The following is a 15681-nucleotide window of genomic DNA, read 5'->3' as shown; positions in this document are numbered from 1 at the left end:
CTAGGTTAACTGCCCTTGCGAGCCATTTTAAGCCTAGCCAATTATCCCTTGTGAGACTCAAACCCTGCACCTTGTGTTTGTAAGGCAACACCTTAACCATTAGGCCACCTTCCCTGGGTTAGGGGAAAAAGGAGTGCAAATGAATGTACTGGTTAAGAGCCACACTGGACACCACTTTGGGCATGAAGGATGGGTTAGTACTGAGGGAGACCTTATCAGCTCTGATACTCTTCTAGCTGAAGTGATGGCCAGAAGCAATGCTGTCTTCCAAGAGAGGAATTTTAACTCTGCTGAAGCTGCAGGTTCAAAGGGGGGTAGGGTGAGCTTTTCCAACACAAAGTTACGATCCCAAGCTGGGGTAGGAGCTCTTCTGGGTGGCCTTAAGTTGTTATCCCCTCTTAGGAACTGTTTGATGAAAGGGTGTAAGAAGAGAAGTGGCTCTGTGCTGTAATGAGCAGAGATGGCAGAGGCATGAATTTTAACAGAACAGAAGGGTAGACACCCCGTGTAGTAGGTCTGGCTAGGTAATCCAGTATGAGAGGTAGGGAGGGCTGTGCCGTTCCGGCTCCCTTAGCCTGTATCCAGGTGAAAAACCTTTTCCACTTGTCAGCATAGGATTTTCTAGTGCTGGGGCGTCTGGCCTCGTGTATAACATCTAGGACTTGTTTGCTTAGGCTAGCAGCTTGAGGAGAGGTCAGGGAATAAGCCAGGCTGCCAGGTTGAGGGTCTGCAATTGGGGATGCATGAATTCTCCATTCACCTGGGTCAGGATTGTTGGGATCTGAGGTAGGTGCCATGGTGGCAGGGGTGACAGGCTGCGCAGCAGTGAGTACCAGTGCTGGAGTGGCCAGTCTGGGGCAATCAGGATTTCCCTCAGTTTTTCCTCCATTATTTTGAGCAGTACCCTTGAAATGAGTGGTAGAGGGGGAAATGCATAGACCGAGAGGTTTACCTACTGGAAGGATAGAGCATCCACTTTCCAGGCCTTGCTGTGAGGTTCCCTGGTGCAGAATTTGCTGAGGTGATGACTGGAGTGGGAGACAAAGAGGTCCACCATCCGGCTGCCCCATTTCTGGGTAACAAGGGTGAAGGGTTCTGTGGTCTAGCTGCCACTCGTGTGGATCTAGCAGGTTTCTGCTTAAGTTGTCTGCCAGAGAGTTTAGGGAGCCTGGCAGGAATTGTGCTAACAGGTGTAGTTGCATGGCTGAGGCCATGTGCCAAAGGTCATGGCGAGCTTGCAGAGAGGATAAGAGTGAGTCCCTCCCTGCTTGTTGATGTACCACATCACTGTGGTGGTGTCTGTTTTGATCAGTAGAGGCCCCAGGGAGAGTAGGGGTCTGAAAGCTGTCAGGGCATGCTGAACAGCTAGCATTTAGTTTTGGTTGATGTGCAGATGTATTTGATTTGGGCTCCAATGGCCCTGAATGCACCTGTCGTCCAGGTGTGCACCCCAGGAATAGTCTGATGCATCAGTGGTGAGGGTCTGTGCGGCGTGGGGTTGTGAGAAGAGAAGTCCCTTGTTGTGGTTGCATGCTTCTGCCCACCAAAGAAAATCTTTTCTTAGACAAGGTATCATTGGTATGACAGTTTCTAGGTCTTGAGAGTGTTGACACCAAAGGCTTTTTAGGTACCACTGTGGTTTCCTCCTATGCAGTCTGGCATATAGAATGAGTAGAATGCAGGAGGCCATGAACCCTAGAGCTTGCAGGATTTTCCTTGCGGATAACTGGGTATTGGTGGCTAGTTGAGAGTAGTAGTTATCAGGTAGGCTTGTTTTTCTGGAGTAAGGAATGCCATCTGGGATGCTAGGTCAACACAACTTTTTGTGTGGGGACTAGTTTTGATTTCTTTTTATTGACAGTATACCCCAAGGAGGTCAGTAGCTCCTTTACAAAGGTCAGGTGCTGTAACAGCTTTTCCTGACTGTCTGCCTGAATCAGGCAGTCTAAGTAGGGGTAAATTTTAATATTTCTTTGTCTGCAAAAGGCAATGGCTGGAGCCAGGCATTTTGTGAAAACTCTGTGAGCAGTGGATAAGCCCAAGGAAGCGCAGAGAACTGAAAGTGCATAGATTCTGCCACAAAACGTATATATTTCCTGCAAGATTCCCTGAATGGGATGTGTAGGTAGGCCTCTTTTAAGGTCTAGGGTGGTTAACCAAGCATCCTTGGAAAGCAAAGGAAGAAGCTGCTGTAGGGTGAGCATTTTGAATTTTGGCATCACCATAAAGTTGTTTAGAATGGATAGATCGAGGATTGGGCGCCAGGTGCCCTCTTTTCTGGCTACCAGGAAGAGTCTGGAATAGAAACCTTGGCCTATCTGTTCTGCAGAAACATGCTGTATTGCCCTCATAGAGAGCAGGGAGAGGACTTGTTTTTTGGCCTCTGTCCATTGGTGTGGAGGCAGATCTGGGAACCCTTTTGGGGTTGGCAGAGTGTGGAAATAAAGTATGTATCCCTGGAACATTATGTTGAGGACCCATCGGTCATTGCTAATAGAGGCCCAGTTGCTTCCATGGAAGGAGAGTTTTCCTCCTAGAGGCACAAGCAGGTGGGCAGAGGTAAGGGGTGGGGGTATAAAGTCATTGTGAGTTCTTCCATAAGGAGGTGGCTTTGCACTCCCTGTTTTTAAAGAGGAGGAACTCCATTGCTTAGATCTCTGCATTCCCAGAGGCTGCTGTCTGAGGGGGTCTGCTTCCCCTGGGTCTGGGCTGAGCTGGCCTGGAGGGGGCAGGAAAGGACCAGTGCTTGGAGGGGCAATGTCTACTGAACCTTGGAGGATGGACCTGTAAGAAGTCTAACTGCCTGCATAGATTTAACTTTTTCTTCCATCTCTTTTGCCTTGGTGCCAAATAAATAGTCTTTGTTCAATGGTGTGGCCAATAATTTGGATTTGACATGGTCTGGCAAGGTCTGTTCCTCAAGCCAAGCATTCCTTCTAAGGACAGAACCAGTGACTGCTGCCCTGCAAGATGCTTCTAGGGCATCAAAGCCACATTGCAAGTGTGCTTAGTAACTTGACTTGCAGAACGCATAAACTCTTGTAATTCTTTATTTTCTGTACAAGCAGGAAAGGAAGATATTTTTTGTTTGAGGAGTTTCATGGTATGCTACTGATATTTCAGCATGAGGAACTGACAATCTAATGCTCTAATAACAAGAGTAGCAGAGGTGTATACTTTTTTACCCCATCTGTCTAAAGCTCAGGAATCCCTGTCTGAGGGGGTGGGATTCTTAGCTGAGGTTGCTTTAATTCCTTTAGGTCTTTGAGAGATGACCTTGGGGTCAGCAGCAGGATTTTTGAAAATGAATTTGTGAAAGTCAGGGACTCTGTAGTACCCATCAGGTTTCCTGGGAGCAGGAGGAAGGGTGTCAGGAGTCAAACTGGATTCCATAAAAAAAATCATCCACAACATTCAGGACAGGAGGAATGGCCAAAGGTCTGTGCTGTGGTAAACCTAAGAATTCCCTGAGTCTCCTTTTTGACTGAGGATAGTCTTGATATTCTCACTGGAAATGCTCCCTTAAAGTATGAAGGGTTTCCCCCCAAATGAAAAACCCTTGGGTGGAGAGGCAGAAGGAAAGGATTCCTCTGCATCAGAATCCTCATAAGCAGAGAGGGGTTGCATGTCTTCATATTCAGAAGCATCAGAGTCATCAGACTCCTGTTCAGATAAAACTACTGGGAACAAGTCTCTTTTTGTTTAGGAAGGGGTAGCCTGACTTCCCCATATAAGCATAATAAGGTCCTCTGACATTTTAAGCATCTGAGATGGAGGCAAGGAAGCAAGTGCCTGAGCCTGGGTCATCGTTTTTTTGGGTGCAGTTCATACCCTGGGCCTTAGAAACTCAGTAGTTTTAGAAAGAACTGAAGATGCGAAAGAAGTCATCAGTCTCTGTCGAGTATCGGTAGTGTAAAGTACTTCCTCGGAAGTCATTGCCTGCTCAGCGGCTCCAGACCCATCCTAGTTAGAGACATCCACAGGATCCTTAGTCAAAGATGAGTCTAGCGGCATACCAGACTCCGAAAGGGTCTCTGTAGCGGCCTGCGAATCCACAGAAGTGGGCATCAGGGGCTGCGAAAGTGCCTCACTGATGACCAGAGAACTGACGACTAGCATAGAGGAAGCATCATCGGCAGTTTTGGACCTGTGCGGTCCGTCTCTGTCTTTATCCATATGTTTTTCAGAAGATCGGTAGTCGGAGGGCTTACCGAAGCCATATTGAATTTGAGGACAGAGGGAAAATATCTAGCTACAATAAGGGCCTGACGACGTATAGTTCTGGCGTTGAACAAAGCACAAAAGCGACAGCGAGGGACGTCGTGGTCTGGGCCTATACAGATGACACAGTAAGAATGGAAGTCTCGGTGTGGTATTTACTTTCCACAGGCGAGACTATTGTTAACTTTTTCTGACATCGATTAGAACAAGAAAAAAGTATCCCCAACGGGGTATTTAGCTTTAGAAGAATTCAACTTCAATTTGGAAATGAAAACACAGGTAGTGGCCGACCGGCACTCGTGTGAACTGCTTCTGCTTCGGGCTCCTCAGCAAGAAAGATTGATGTAATGGCGTCAGCTGCCTGATTTTATACCACTGATGACCTGAAGTCAGTCCTGAAGCGACAGCAACAGATGCAGAAATACTAAGCCTCTGGTATTCAGGCTGACTGACAGCTACCCCTGGCAGGATAACCCAAATGTGATGACTGCAACAGTGAAACACGAAGACCATCTGACTGATGACGGCAGAGCCTGGAAGGCTCCTACCAGGGCGAAGGCATCCGACCTTACCCCATGCCCAGTGGCATCCCCGAAAAATTACAAAGTCCCCAGAGCTGCTTAGGATGAGAAATCAGGGGGACTGGCCACCCTGGGAAGCCAAGTCACCATTCAGACTGAGCGGTCTAAACTGGGACATTTCTGTGTCCCAAAGACAATGTTTGGGATTCCGGGAAATAGGCTTCCAAACTGGGACTGTCCCGGAAAAACTGGGACCGTTGGTCACCTTGTTAGCCACACTCACAATGTCAATTACCCAGTTTACTGCTTCAAACCTGCAGTACTAAATTGTGCACAGTCTGCCTTATCTCAAATTCTGGGGTGCTTTTTTTTCACTACAACTTAGTTGCAGAACAAAACCTGCAGTATGTAGTGCCACGTGTAAGTAGTTTATATATGAAAATGACTTTTAACTTAACATGCAAGGCAAAAAGCTGACGCATTTGCCGAGTTGAAAAGTCTTTTCTTACATTTAAACTTTTTCTGTTCAGCCTGCCAGAAGTCAGGAATGTGAAAACTCATTAGTAACTACTGGCAGGTGTTAACCAATTAAAAGAAACTACTTACCCCCCCCTGACATCTGAAACTTTGACATTTCCAGATTTGGGGGCTGGATGGTTTACAGTCAGAAAAGCATCAGGGAAAAAGTTCCAAAAGATGTCAAGACTATACCCTGACTGCAAATGAAGACTGAAAGGAACATTTCTGAAATTCAGAAATGCAAACATGCCTAATCTTAGATTTTGTAAGTAAAATAAATACAGCAGCTTATTTCTCTCTACTTAACACATTTCTAACACTCTGCATGCATATGGTTTGGTTAGCATTAACACTAAGACTTCAACATACCTGTTCTAAATTGTCGAGGTCATCATCATTATATACCCTTGCGTCTGTACCTTGTGTTCCTTTCTGAGAACTGCTGCTTGTTTGCAAGCCCAGCTCCATTGGGCAAATGTACTCTTCTGTATCATCCTGCTTCTTTCTCCTCAGGCTTCCAAAATTACTAAACACAAGTTTCTTTGGCTAAACAAAATAATTCACATATGCAAGTTTTAAGTATACAGACAGCAAACACTATAAAGAATTACATAATGCATTACTGCTCAGTAAAATCAAATGCAGCTCATCTTACGTTTTTATAATATCTCAGCTGGCTACAAAGCACTGTTTGCCACTGCCAGCCTTAAACTCCTAATGGTTTGCTTACCCATTCAATGACAACACTTCCATTCTATGGCACACTTTACTGCATGCATTGCATACGGATTACTAATATACATCATTTCATAAGACCATGAGAAAGCAAATTCACATGCATTATTAAAATAAACTAAAAATCTTATAAGTGCTCTAACAAGAATATGTATATGAAAGTATAGTTTTGTAAGACAGAATAGTTGTGTAAAATCTTACCATAACCATAGATGTCCTTCTCTTCTGTCTTGCAGTATTCTTTACATATGGGTTGTATTCCGCACAGCAACCTGATGTCCACCCTGTATACAAAAGGTTACAGCCACTGCCTGTACATGGGATGTCACATGAAGGCACAGACAACATCAGCAATAAAAGGGATGTCCGCACGTAAAATCTGCAGAATAAGAAAGTCCCATAAGGAAAGTAGTCCAAAGAGATCATCATCCTAGGAAAGAGCAAGTTGTAAGGGGAAGGCAGGAAGGAATACTGCAACACAGAAGAGAAGGACATCTATGGTAATAGTAAAATTTTACACAACTATTCTATGTCCTTCTATTCAATGTTGCAGTATTCTTCACATATGAGTGAGTGCATAAGCTGAAAGGGAACCCATGGAGGTGGAAGCATTTTCCAGGAATCCATGCAGAACCGCCCTGGCAAAACCTGCCCTGGATCTAGAAACAGTGTCCAATTTGTAATGTTTCATAAAAGTATGAACAGATGACCAGGTGGCAGCTTCTAGGATGGAATGAACATCTAGACCTTTAAAGAAGGCCCTTGAGGATGCCACTGACCTAGTGGAATGGGCCTTGACAGATGCAAAGAACAACTTCCCATGGAATTCGTAGCAATACACAATAGCCTTAGAGATCCATGTGAAAATAGTTTGCTTGGAAACAGGCAAACCCAGAGTCCTGGGATGAAAAGAAACAAAAAGTTGGTCAGACCTCCTAATGGACGTAGTTTTGTCAAGGTAAAATCTGACTTATCTATGCACATCTAAGGTATGCAAAATCCTCTTACTGGTGGACTGAGGAGAAGGGAAGAAGCCAGGCAGTTGGATGGACTGATTAAGAGGCAACTCAATTACCACTTTGGGCATGAAGGTTGGATTAGTTCTCAAGGATACTCTGTCCCTATGAAAAACTAGGAAAGGGGGGAAGCCATCAATGCCAGAATCTCAGAGACCCTTCTAGCAGAAGTTTAGGCAACTAGAAGCACAGTTTTCCATGTCCAAAACTTAGAGAGGCAGAAACTGCTGGCTCAAGAGGGGCCTGAGTACGCTTTTCTAACACACAGTTAAGATCCCAAGGAGGAGGAACTGGTTTCCTGGGAGGTCTTAAATGTAGGAAGCCTTTAAGACAAAGCTTAATGTCTAACCTGGAAGCTAAGGGGGGAGTTAAAGGCAAACAGGGAGGCAAGGCAGAACAGTGGACTTTAACTGAGGAGTACGAAAGACCACTGTTGACCAACTCACACAGGTAAGAAAGTACTAAAGGAATCTCCTCACCAGAGGGATCCTCTTTCTTTTTTGGCACCAAATGGAAAATCATCTCCACTTGAAAATGTAATATTTTCTAGTATTTGGTTTCCTGGCCTCCTGCAAAACCCTTAGGATGTCCTTAGAAAACAGAAGTCCGAAAGGGATCAAAAATTGATCACCCACAAAGTCAGATAGGGGTGGATTAATGATCCCTTATCCTGAGTGAGCAGGCCCATTCAGTGAGGTAACTTGTAGTGATGACCCTTGGCTAACTGCAGAAGAGGGGACCAGTGCTGCCTTTGCCAAATGGGAGTGACTAGCAAGATTTTGGGTATGTCCTGTAGAATTTTCAACAGGACTTTCTGAATTAAGGAGAAAGGGAGGAATGCATAGAAAAACATCCCCTTCCATGAAAAAGAGAGCATTCACCTTCCACACGAGGGTGAGGGACCCTGGCACAAGAGCAAGGAAGTTGTCTGTTCATAGGGGAGGCAAAAAAGTCCAGTTCTGGAGTACCCCCACCAGTAAATTAGATCCAGGAATACATCCCTGTAAAGTATTCACGCATAATATTGTGTCATAGATCGGCTTAATGCGTCTGCCACAGAATTCTGAGCCGTGGGAAGGTACACAGCATGCAGAGTCACTTTGTACTGAGTAGCCAATTCCCAAGCTTTGATGGCTAGGTGACAGAGAAAATAAGATTTTGTGCCCCCCCCCTGCTTGTTTATGTACCTAAGGACCGTGGTATTGTCTGTGAGGATCCTGTGGGGGCCTAGCAAGAATACCGTGTTAAAGATCTCTAGGGCTAGAATTAGAGCCCTCATTTCCTTGATGATGATATGTTGCTTCCTTTGAGAAGGGGACCAAAGACCCCAAACTTTCCTGGAAGCAAAGGTTGCTACCCAACCAACAACCAAAGTCTGAGGCATCTGTGAAGAGTTGCCAAACTGGATGAGGTACCTGAAGAGGTAGGCCAGGGTTCTGACTGAGTTGCTGCATCCGCCAATGTAACTTCGTTTTCAGACAGGGGAGAAGGGGAATCAAGACATCCAAGGGATGAGCATGCTGGGACCAAACTATCTTTAAAAAACACTAGAACCTCATGTGTACCTTTACAAAGGGTAACATGGGAATAGAGGAGGCCATGAACCCCAGCAATCTCAGAAACTCCCTGGCCGTGATGGAAGGAAGAGGCAGAACAGCGTCCATGATTGCCTTGAGATAGGTTGCTTTCTCCACACGAGGATAAAGTATCAAGTCTGTGTAGAACCTGCACCCCAGGAATATAAGATCCTGAATTGTTGTGAGGCATGATTTTTTGAAATTTATTGAGAAACCCAGGGCCTGCAGAAAGGGAATAGCTAGGTTCAGATGTTGGGTTAAGAAGTCTGGACTGTTAGCCAGAAACAGCAGATCGTCCAAGTATGGGTAAACTTGAAGGTCGTTTAGCCTTAAATAGGTAAAAGCTGGGGGACCAGGTACTTTGTGAATACCCCTGGAACAGTAGAAAGACCAAAGGGCAAGGCAGTAGACTGAAAGTGCAAAGAACCCACCGAGAAACACAAAAGCTTCCTGAAGTGAGAATGAATACTAATATGCAGGTATGTATCCTTGAGCTCCAGATAAGCTAAAAAAGCTTGAGGAGGGACCAGGGGAAGGACAGCATTCTGAAAGAAGGCACTACCAGGAAAGTGTTTAACAAGGAAAGATCTAATATAGGCCTCCAAGGACCATCTTTCCTTGGAACTAGAAACATCCTGGAGTAGAATCCCCTCCCCAGTTGGACTGGGAGGACAGACTGAATGGTGCCAGATCAGAAAGTTGAGCAAGAATCGAGGGGAACAGATGCAGTAGGCTGAGGAGGATTGAGATATACCGTGAAAGGGAGGGACTGTCTTCGAAGTCATAAAGTATCCTCTTTGGATAACTGAAATCACCCAGGAGTCCTGAGTGATTTCCATCCAACCAGAAAGGGAAAGAAAGGTAAAGAGACAAAGGGGTATGACTCGGAAGAGGGGGCAGAGCATCATAGAGGACTTTGTCTGGGCTGAAAGGGCTGCCAAGGAGGGGCAACAGAAACAGAAGTAACAGCCTTAGCCTGTGGGTGTCTCCTGGGAGAGTTACGTGCCCTAGTTCCCAAAGGAGCAGAAGTGGAGGGGTGAGCAGGTTTCCTGACAAAAGGAGTCATGGCAGGAAAGTTCCTATGAAATTTTGGAACTGAAGAAACAAACGTGTCAAATCCTGAAGCTCCTTACCTTTTTCCTGCAGTGATTTAAACAATACCACAGCTGCTTGAGCATTAAGCAATTTTGCCTTTATGTCATCTGGGAGTGTCTGGAGATGTAACCATGAATGCCTTCTGAGAACAGATGCAGGGGCTGCTGCTTTGGAAGAGGCCTCAACTGCATCATAACTTTTACTTGACTGAGTGTCTAGCTACCTGGGAGAAGGCTGATAAAAGTGAGAGAGATAATGACTTAGCCTCTGAGTTAGGCAATGGGGAAAGAGCCTGGGTAGCCTGAGAGAGCAAGGCCAAAGCATACCTACACGTGTGTTTGGTAATTTAAAGCCCTGTTAGCCAGCGTGGAAGAGGTATAGACCTTCTTACCCAATCTTTCCAAAATTTTACTTTCTTTATCAGAAGGAAGCAGTTTAGTAGAGGGAGATAGTTGTGAAGATTTATCTGAAGTAATGGAAACCACAACTGGGTCAGTTGAGAGGCATTTAAAAAGAAACTTGAAATCCTCAGGGACCCAATAGAGGCAATCAGGTCTTTTAGGGGCAGGGCTTGGGAGTCAGGGGTCTTAGATGCTGCTTTAAAGGCATCTAAGTTGGCAGGACTGAAGGAACTGCTGAAGGAGCAGGGGCCTCCAAATGGAATAGCTCATAATCTCTCTCTTGTTCTTCTGAGATTTGAGAAGAATTCCACTTAAAGAATTTCCTCATTTTATTAATAGTTTCCCAAAGGAAAGCTCTTCTGTGGGAGAATCTACCCCTCTTCTTCTGGGGAGCATATTCCAGTGAAGTGATTTGGGTGGAGTATACTAAGGAATTTTCATCTGAGGAAGATTCCTCAATCATAGGTTGGTACTAGGCTATCGGCCCTAGGGCCTATACAAGCCTAGCCATAACAATTCCCTGGATATTTGTTCCCACAATATTTACTTCCCTGGACCCCTGTCTAGCAGGGCGACTGACGTGATCCCTGGGGTGAATTTCCTATCTCCCATTCAATCGTCAATGTTCCTTTTGAAGAGGGCCAAGGAGGTGCTCTGCTTGACATGTATGGGCAGTCTATTCCAGAGTATGGGGAGAGTCTCTGGGTCAGGAACCTATCCCTCTCCCCTTCCAGTGTCATGAATTTGTAATTCTCCAGGCTGCCCTGAAGGCGGCCCCTAAGACCCTGACAGCAACACCAGAGAGGAAGAGAAGGCCAGGCTGGCTACAAGAGAAGCCGGAACCACAGCCTTCAAAGCCATCACAGTCTTATTTAGACCATGTGAAAAAACATCCCAGTCTGACATAGGGGTAGTGCCTAGTTTTTTGCTTCTTTTTAACATGCTTAGCCTGTTGGGGGAGAAATGGTGGACGTAGGCCTCAACTCCGATGCTGGAACAGTCCCAGAGTCTTCTGCAATAACTAACCACAGTTCCCTCAAGTCATGTGAGCTAGACACCTGCATAGCCTTGGAAGTGCTAGGATCTGCACTCCTGACTGCTTCCATACTGGTACCCGCCGAGGGAGCAGAGCCTACCTCCAGTCGCACCACCAGGTTTTCATCAACCTCAAAGGGTACGTCAGAGGGAGTAGGCACATATGAAGAGGATTTGGGCCTAGCTTTGCTAACCTTCCTCTTTACAGATGGCTCAGAAGCACTCGTGGAACCTTCCACATATTATTTCATACTTAGCCAGATGTTTGAGTCTTTGGTTTTCCAAAAGACTCAAGGCCGACAGACAACTGTGCAATGTTTTAGGAACACAGGCCTGACAAATACAGCAGGACCGGTGGTCGTGAGTAGGCCCTAAACAAAACAAGCAAAGTTTGTGACTGTCTTTATGTGGAATTTTGCCTTCCACACCTACACTTGCCCTCCCTGGATGACATTAACAAAAACAAAAGGCAGTAGCAATATATTAAATTCCTTATGGGTACTTATCTGAAGCTGGAAGATGACACCAACAGTATCCAATGGCAGACCAAATGTACAAGTTAACCTTTCCGAATGGCGGCAGAAAAGTTCTGAAGATTGGACGAGCAGACGTCCCATTTATGGCTGACGTTGTTTGTGTCTTTGTGCGATGTCCCGTGTACAGGCAGTGGCTCTAAGCTTTTATATACAGGCCGGACGTCTGGTCAATGAGCGGAATACAACCCACATGTAAAGAATACTGCAAAACTGAATAGAAGGACATCTTACTACGACAGTAGATGTTCAAACTGATTACTGCTGACCTACTGGAGTACCCTGCCAAGGACTCAGTGCATCCTGCCAGAATACTAAAGCTTGAGTACCTTCTTTCTCACCCTGGACATCTGTCTCATGACCCAAGCCAAGACAGAGCGTGCTGGTATATAAGGGCCGTATGGGTATGAAATTCTTCAAACCTTCTTGCCCCAGACAGGTCAGAATCATAAAAGGTTAAGGAAGAAGACTCATGTCAGCAAAGAGAGAGGTCCATCTCATCCAAAAGGATGTGGGGAGGGGGAGATACTGCAAGATCAGTTCGGACATCTTCTGTTAAGGTAAGTTCTTACATAACTGTACTCTACTCTTCATATGATCACTGTTACAGTATTGCTAACAGATGGAGAGATTCCCAAACTTTTAGATTATCTGACAGAAGGACTGAGGCATGGAAGTAGAGTCTAACATCCCTTGAAGAACAGACCTCGCAAAAGCCAATTCTTGTCCTGGACATTACACTTATTTTATAATGTTTAATGAATTTGTGAATGGAAGTCCATGTGGCTGTTTGTAAAATATTTTTTTAATCCAAGCCCTAGAAAAAAAAAACAAAAATAGCCAACTAAACAAGCTTTGATTTGGCCTGGAACATATCTGTCATGAAAGGAACAGAAACATTCAATGAAATCCACATGAAGGTAGTCTATTTGGAAATAGGACAACCCAGCTTTTCACCCTGATATAGATAAACAGCAGATTAGATTTTCTAAAAGCCATAGTTTTTGCTAGAAAGAATCTAAACTGTCCATTAACATCCAGCAAAATTTTTTATCTCTTATTTCGAAAAAGTAAGGAACAAATTAGGCAAGTTAATAGACTGATTTAAGGATATTTCATTGACAACCTTAGGCATAAAGGAAAGGTTAGTCCTCAAGAACACACTGTCCTTGGAGAAAAAATCTCTAGAAGGTATTGTAATTCAAACTCTTTTGGATGAAGTAAGGATCACTTGTAAAACAGTCTTCCAAATACAGAATTTTAGAAAAGTGGAAGGGGATGGTTGAAAGGAAAAAAGTCAACTTCTCTAACTTCACTTGTCATTCCTTATATTTATTTTACTTTAACACATATATATGTCTTCATTATCTAGCAACAATGTATATATACATTTTCATACATACTTTATACATATTGACATATATGCGAACACATATGTTGAGGTTATGATGGGTGTCACCACCCCCATCCATTCCATTTCTCAATTATCTACCCATTATGCAGGTTCTTTATGAGAAATAGAGCTTAGTTCCTTACATTTAACATTTGGATTAATAAGATGATTAATTTTATGAATTATGTGTATATAATAATTTATTTCTGTCTCTGCATTTTTACTTTATATTATGAGTATTTAGAATGACCATCCATCTATAATATAATATGATATGATCTTAGGGAAGTTCAGAATAATATAATAGAACTGTTAACACCTATCTGTATGGTTCCAGATGCAGATACAACATATATTTATAATGATACTGTTATGTATATATATCTTGTTGATGCATCCCAGATATATTCATATATTGTTTATTTTTATATTTAGGCTTTTTTATATATAGATAGGATTTTTGCACATGATTAAATTTGCACATGACCATTTGATATTTACTTATTTTATTCAAGAAATTAATGTTTACTCCAAATTTTGATATGAGCACTTATGCACTTTAGAAAGAAAAACATGATAAATATTTATTTTTTATATATACAAGATATATATATTTTTTAAAAAATATTTTAATTATACCATGCAGTTCAGTCCCCCTTTATTTATACATAAAATTATTTATAAATATTCCATATTGGTGCTAGAATATTTTATTTGGTATGTGAGACAAGGTTTACAACAAGATTAGGGTTCTATTTTGACTATATTTCCTTTATATTGTATTATATTGTTTCATTGTTTTATTCACATATGGTTCTTGTAAGAGTTAAGAGAATGTCAATAAAAAATATTTATTATTTATTTATTTTTTCATAACAAAATGTATATAATAGCTGCTTTCATTTCAGTATTAAGCATTACAGCTTCATAACCTATGCGGCATAGCTTTAAATGATTTTTGATGCTTTTAAAGGGAATGAATGATATAATTGAGTAATTATTCAATTGATCAATTAGTTAAGCTATACTGCTATCAGATATATAAGACATGGGTTACTATACTGTTTTAAACTTGTCTGAAGAAGCGTGCATTGGCAGCACGCGAAAGCGCTTACTTTTTTGGATTTTATGTAATAAAGCTGTTACATCGTTCGTGGTGGTGGTCTACCTTCTTCTTTGATTGATAACTTCTCTAAGATACAATTCACATTCAAAGGAGGTGGAATGGGTTTGTTTGGTAGCCTGATGTGAATGATGCCTTTTAAAAAAGGTATGACCTTATAACGTGTGAAAGAAGTGGATCTGTTGGTAAACAGCTGGATATGTCTGACAAATGTGCTTTAAGAGAAGAATACATCAGTCCTAAATTGAGTAGCTCACACAGATAGGAAAGAATAGTGGGAATACCAATTTAACAAGGCTTTTGTTGACACTAAACAGAAAACTTTTTTTCTATTTGGAGGCCTGAGATTTTCTTGGCACAGTTTTTTCCAGCATTCTGTAATACACAAAGCATACCCTCAACAAACAGGTGCCTGAATGTTATCAAAATATTACCATTCGAACATAGATTTAGGGGGTGTATATCTTTGGATGAAATACAGCCCCTTTGTGAGCAAGTTCTTTCTGTGGGGTAAGCTGTGGTGACTATCCTTGAATACATGAAAAGAGGAGGACCAAAGTTATATGGGCCAAAGGGGATCACCAACAGCAACTCTGGATTGCCCTTGATTTTGAGAAGGCCTTTGGAATCAGGGGAAAGAGAGGAAGAGCATAAAGGATTTCCCTTTCCATGAGACTGATAAGGAACTCATTCTTCTAGCCTCTGGGCATGAACTCTTTGGAACCAAACAGATCTGGGGAGTTCCTTCACTGATGGACAACCTGTAGGAAGACCTCTCTGTTGAGCTTCCATTTATGAATGTCTGCCTTGGATCTGCTCTAGTAATCCACCACAGAGTTTACCTCTGAAAAAATACAGATTGGTATTTGTCACCATCTCATCTTTCAGCAAGCTCCCAGGTTGTCCTAGCAAGTCTGCAGGGATAAGATTTTGTTCCTGACTGTTAGTTGATGTACCACAACCGTGGTATTGCCTATGAGGCTTCAAAAAGCTCTGGGATCCCGTTCACCATAAGTAATTGAACAGACTACAGAGCCAGGATCAGGACTTTTGCTCCTTTGACATTTATGTGGCTGCTCTTGTCTTGACTATATGCCTTGGACGGGTCTATGTCAGACGATTGAGTTTTCTGAAATTCGAAATTTATACGGTCCAGATGTAGCAACCATATGATCAAGTTTCCGAAAACTCAAACATAAAAACACAAAAATCTACCTTTTCACATTTTTGCAGGGGCAAACCCCCAAACCTCCTACAAATTATATATACCAACTCAGAGATTACACTACAGTGAGGAAAAGGGTAAATTTCCCAATCCGCACTGTACTGCGATCTTCACTCAAAAGCTTTGAGTTTTCAAAAACTCGATCATATGGTCTCAACCATATGAATTTAGAGTTTCTGAAAAATGCTATCAACTGATAGGGACCCCCTTGGACTTATGCTCACTGAATATGCCACTCAAGCCAGATCTGAAGCATCCATGAAGATTTCTAGGTGGAAAAAGGAGAC

At 43.0% G+C, this 15681-nt stretch overlaps 1 protein-coding gene across 1 annotated transcript in view; it reads right to left on the bottom strand.

Moving 5' to 3' along the window:
• Positions 1 to 15681, bottom strand: part of PPFIBP1 (PPFIA binding protein 1) — a 2404664-nt gene that overhangs the window by 306238 nt on the left and 2082745 nt on the right. The window contains exon 25 of the mRNA XM_044082713.1: positions 5631 to 5807. Within this exon, the coding sequence (XP_043938648.1) occupies positions 5631 to 5807 (177 nt within the window). The remainder of the gene's footprint in view (positions 1 to 5630; positions 5808 to 15681) is intronic.

The sequence above is a fragment of the Protopterus annectens genome, chromosome 9.part0, assembly GCF_019279795.1.
Source record: "Protopterus annectens isolate FY-2018-M chromosome 9.part0, PAN1.0, whole genome shotgun sequence".
Taxonomy (NCBI): Eukaryota; Metazoa; Chordata; order Ceratodontiformes; family Protopteridae; genus Protopterus; species Protopterus annectens.
This window is presented reverse-complemented; position numbering and strand designations above follow the sequence as displayed.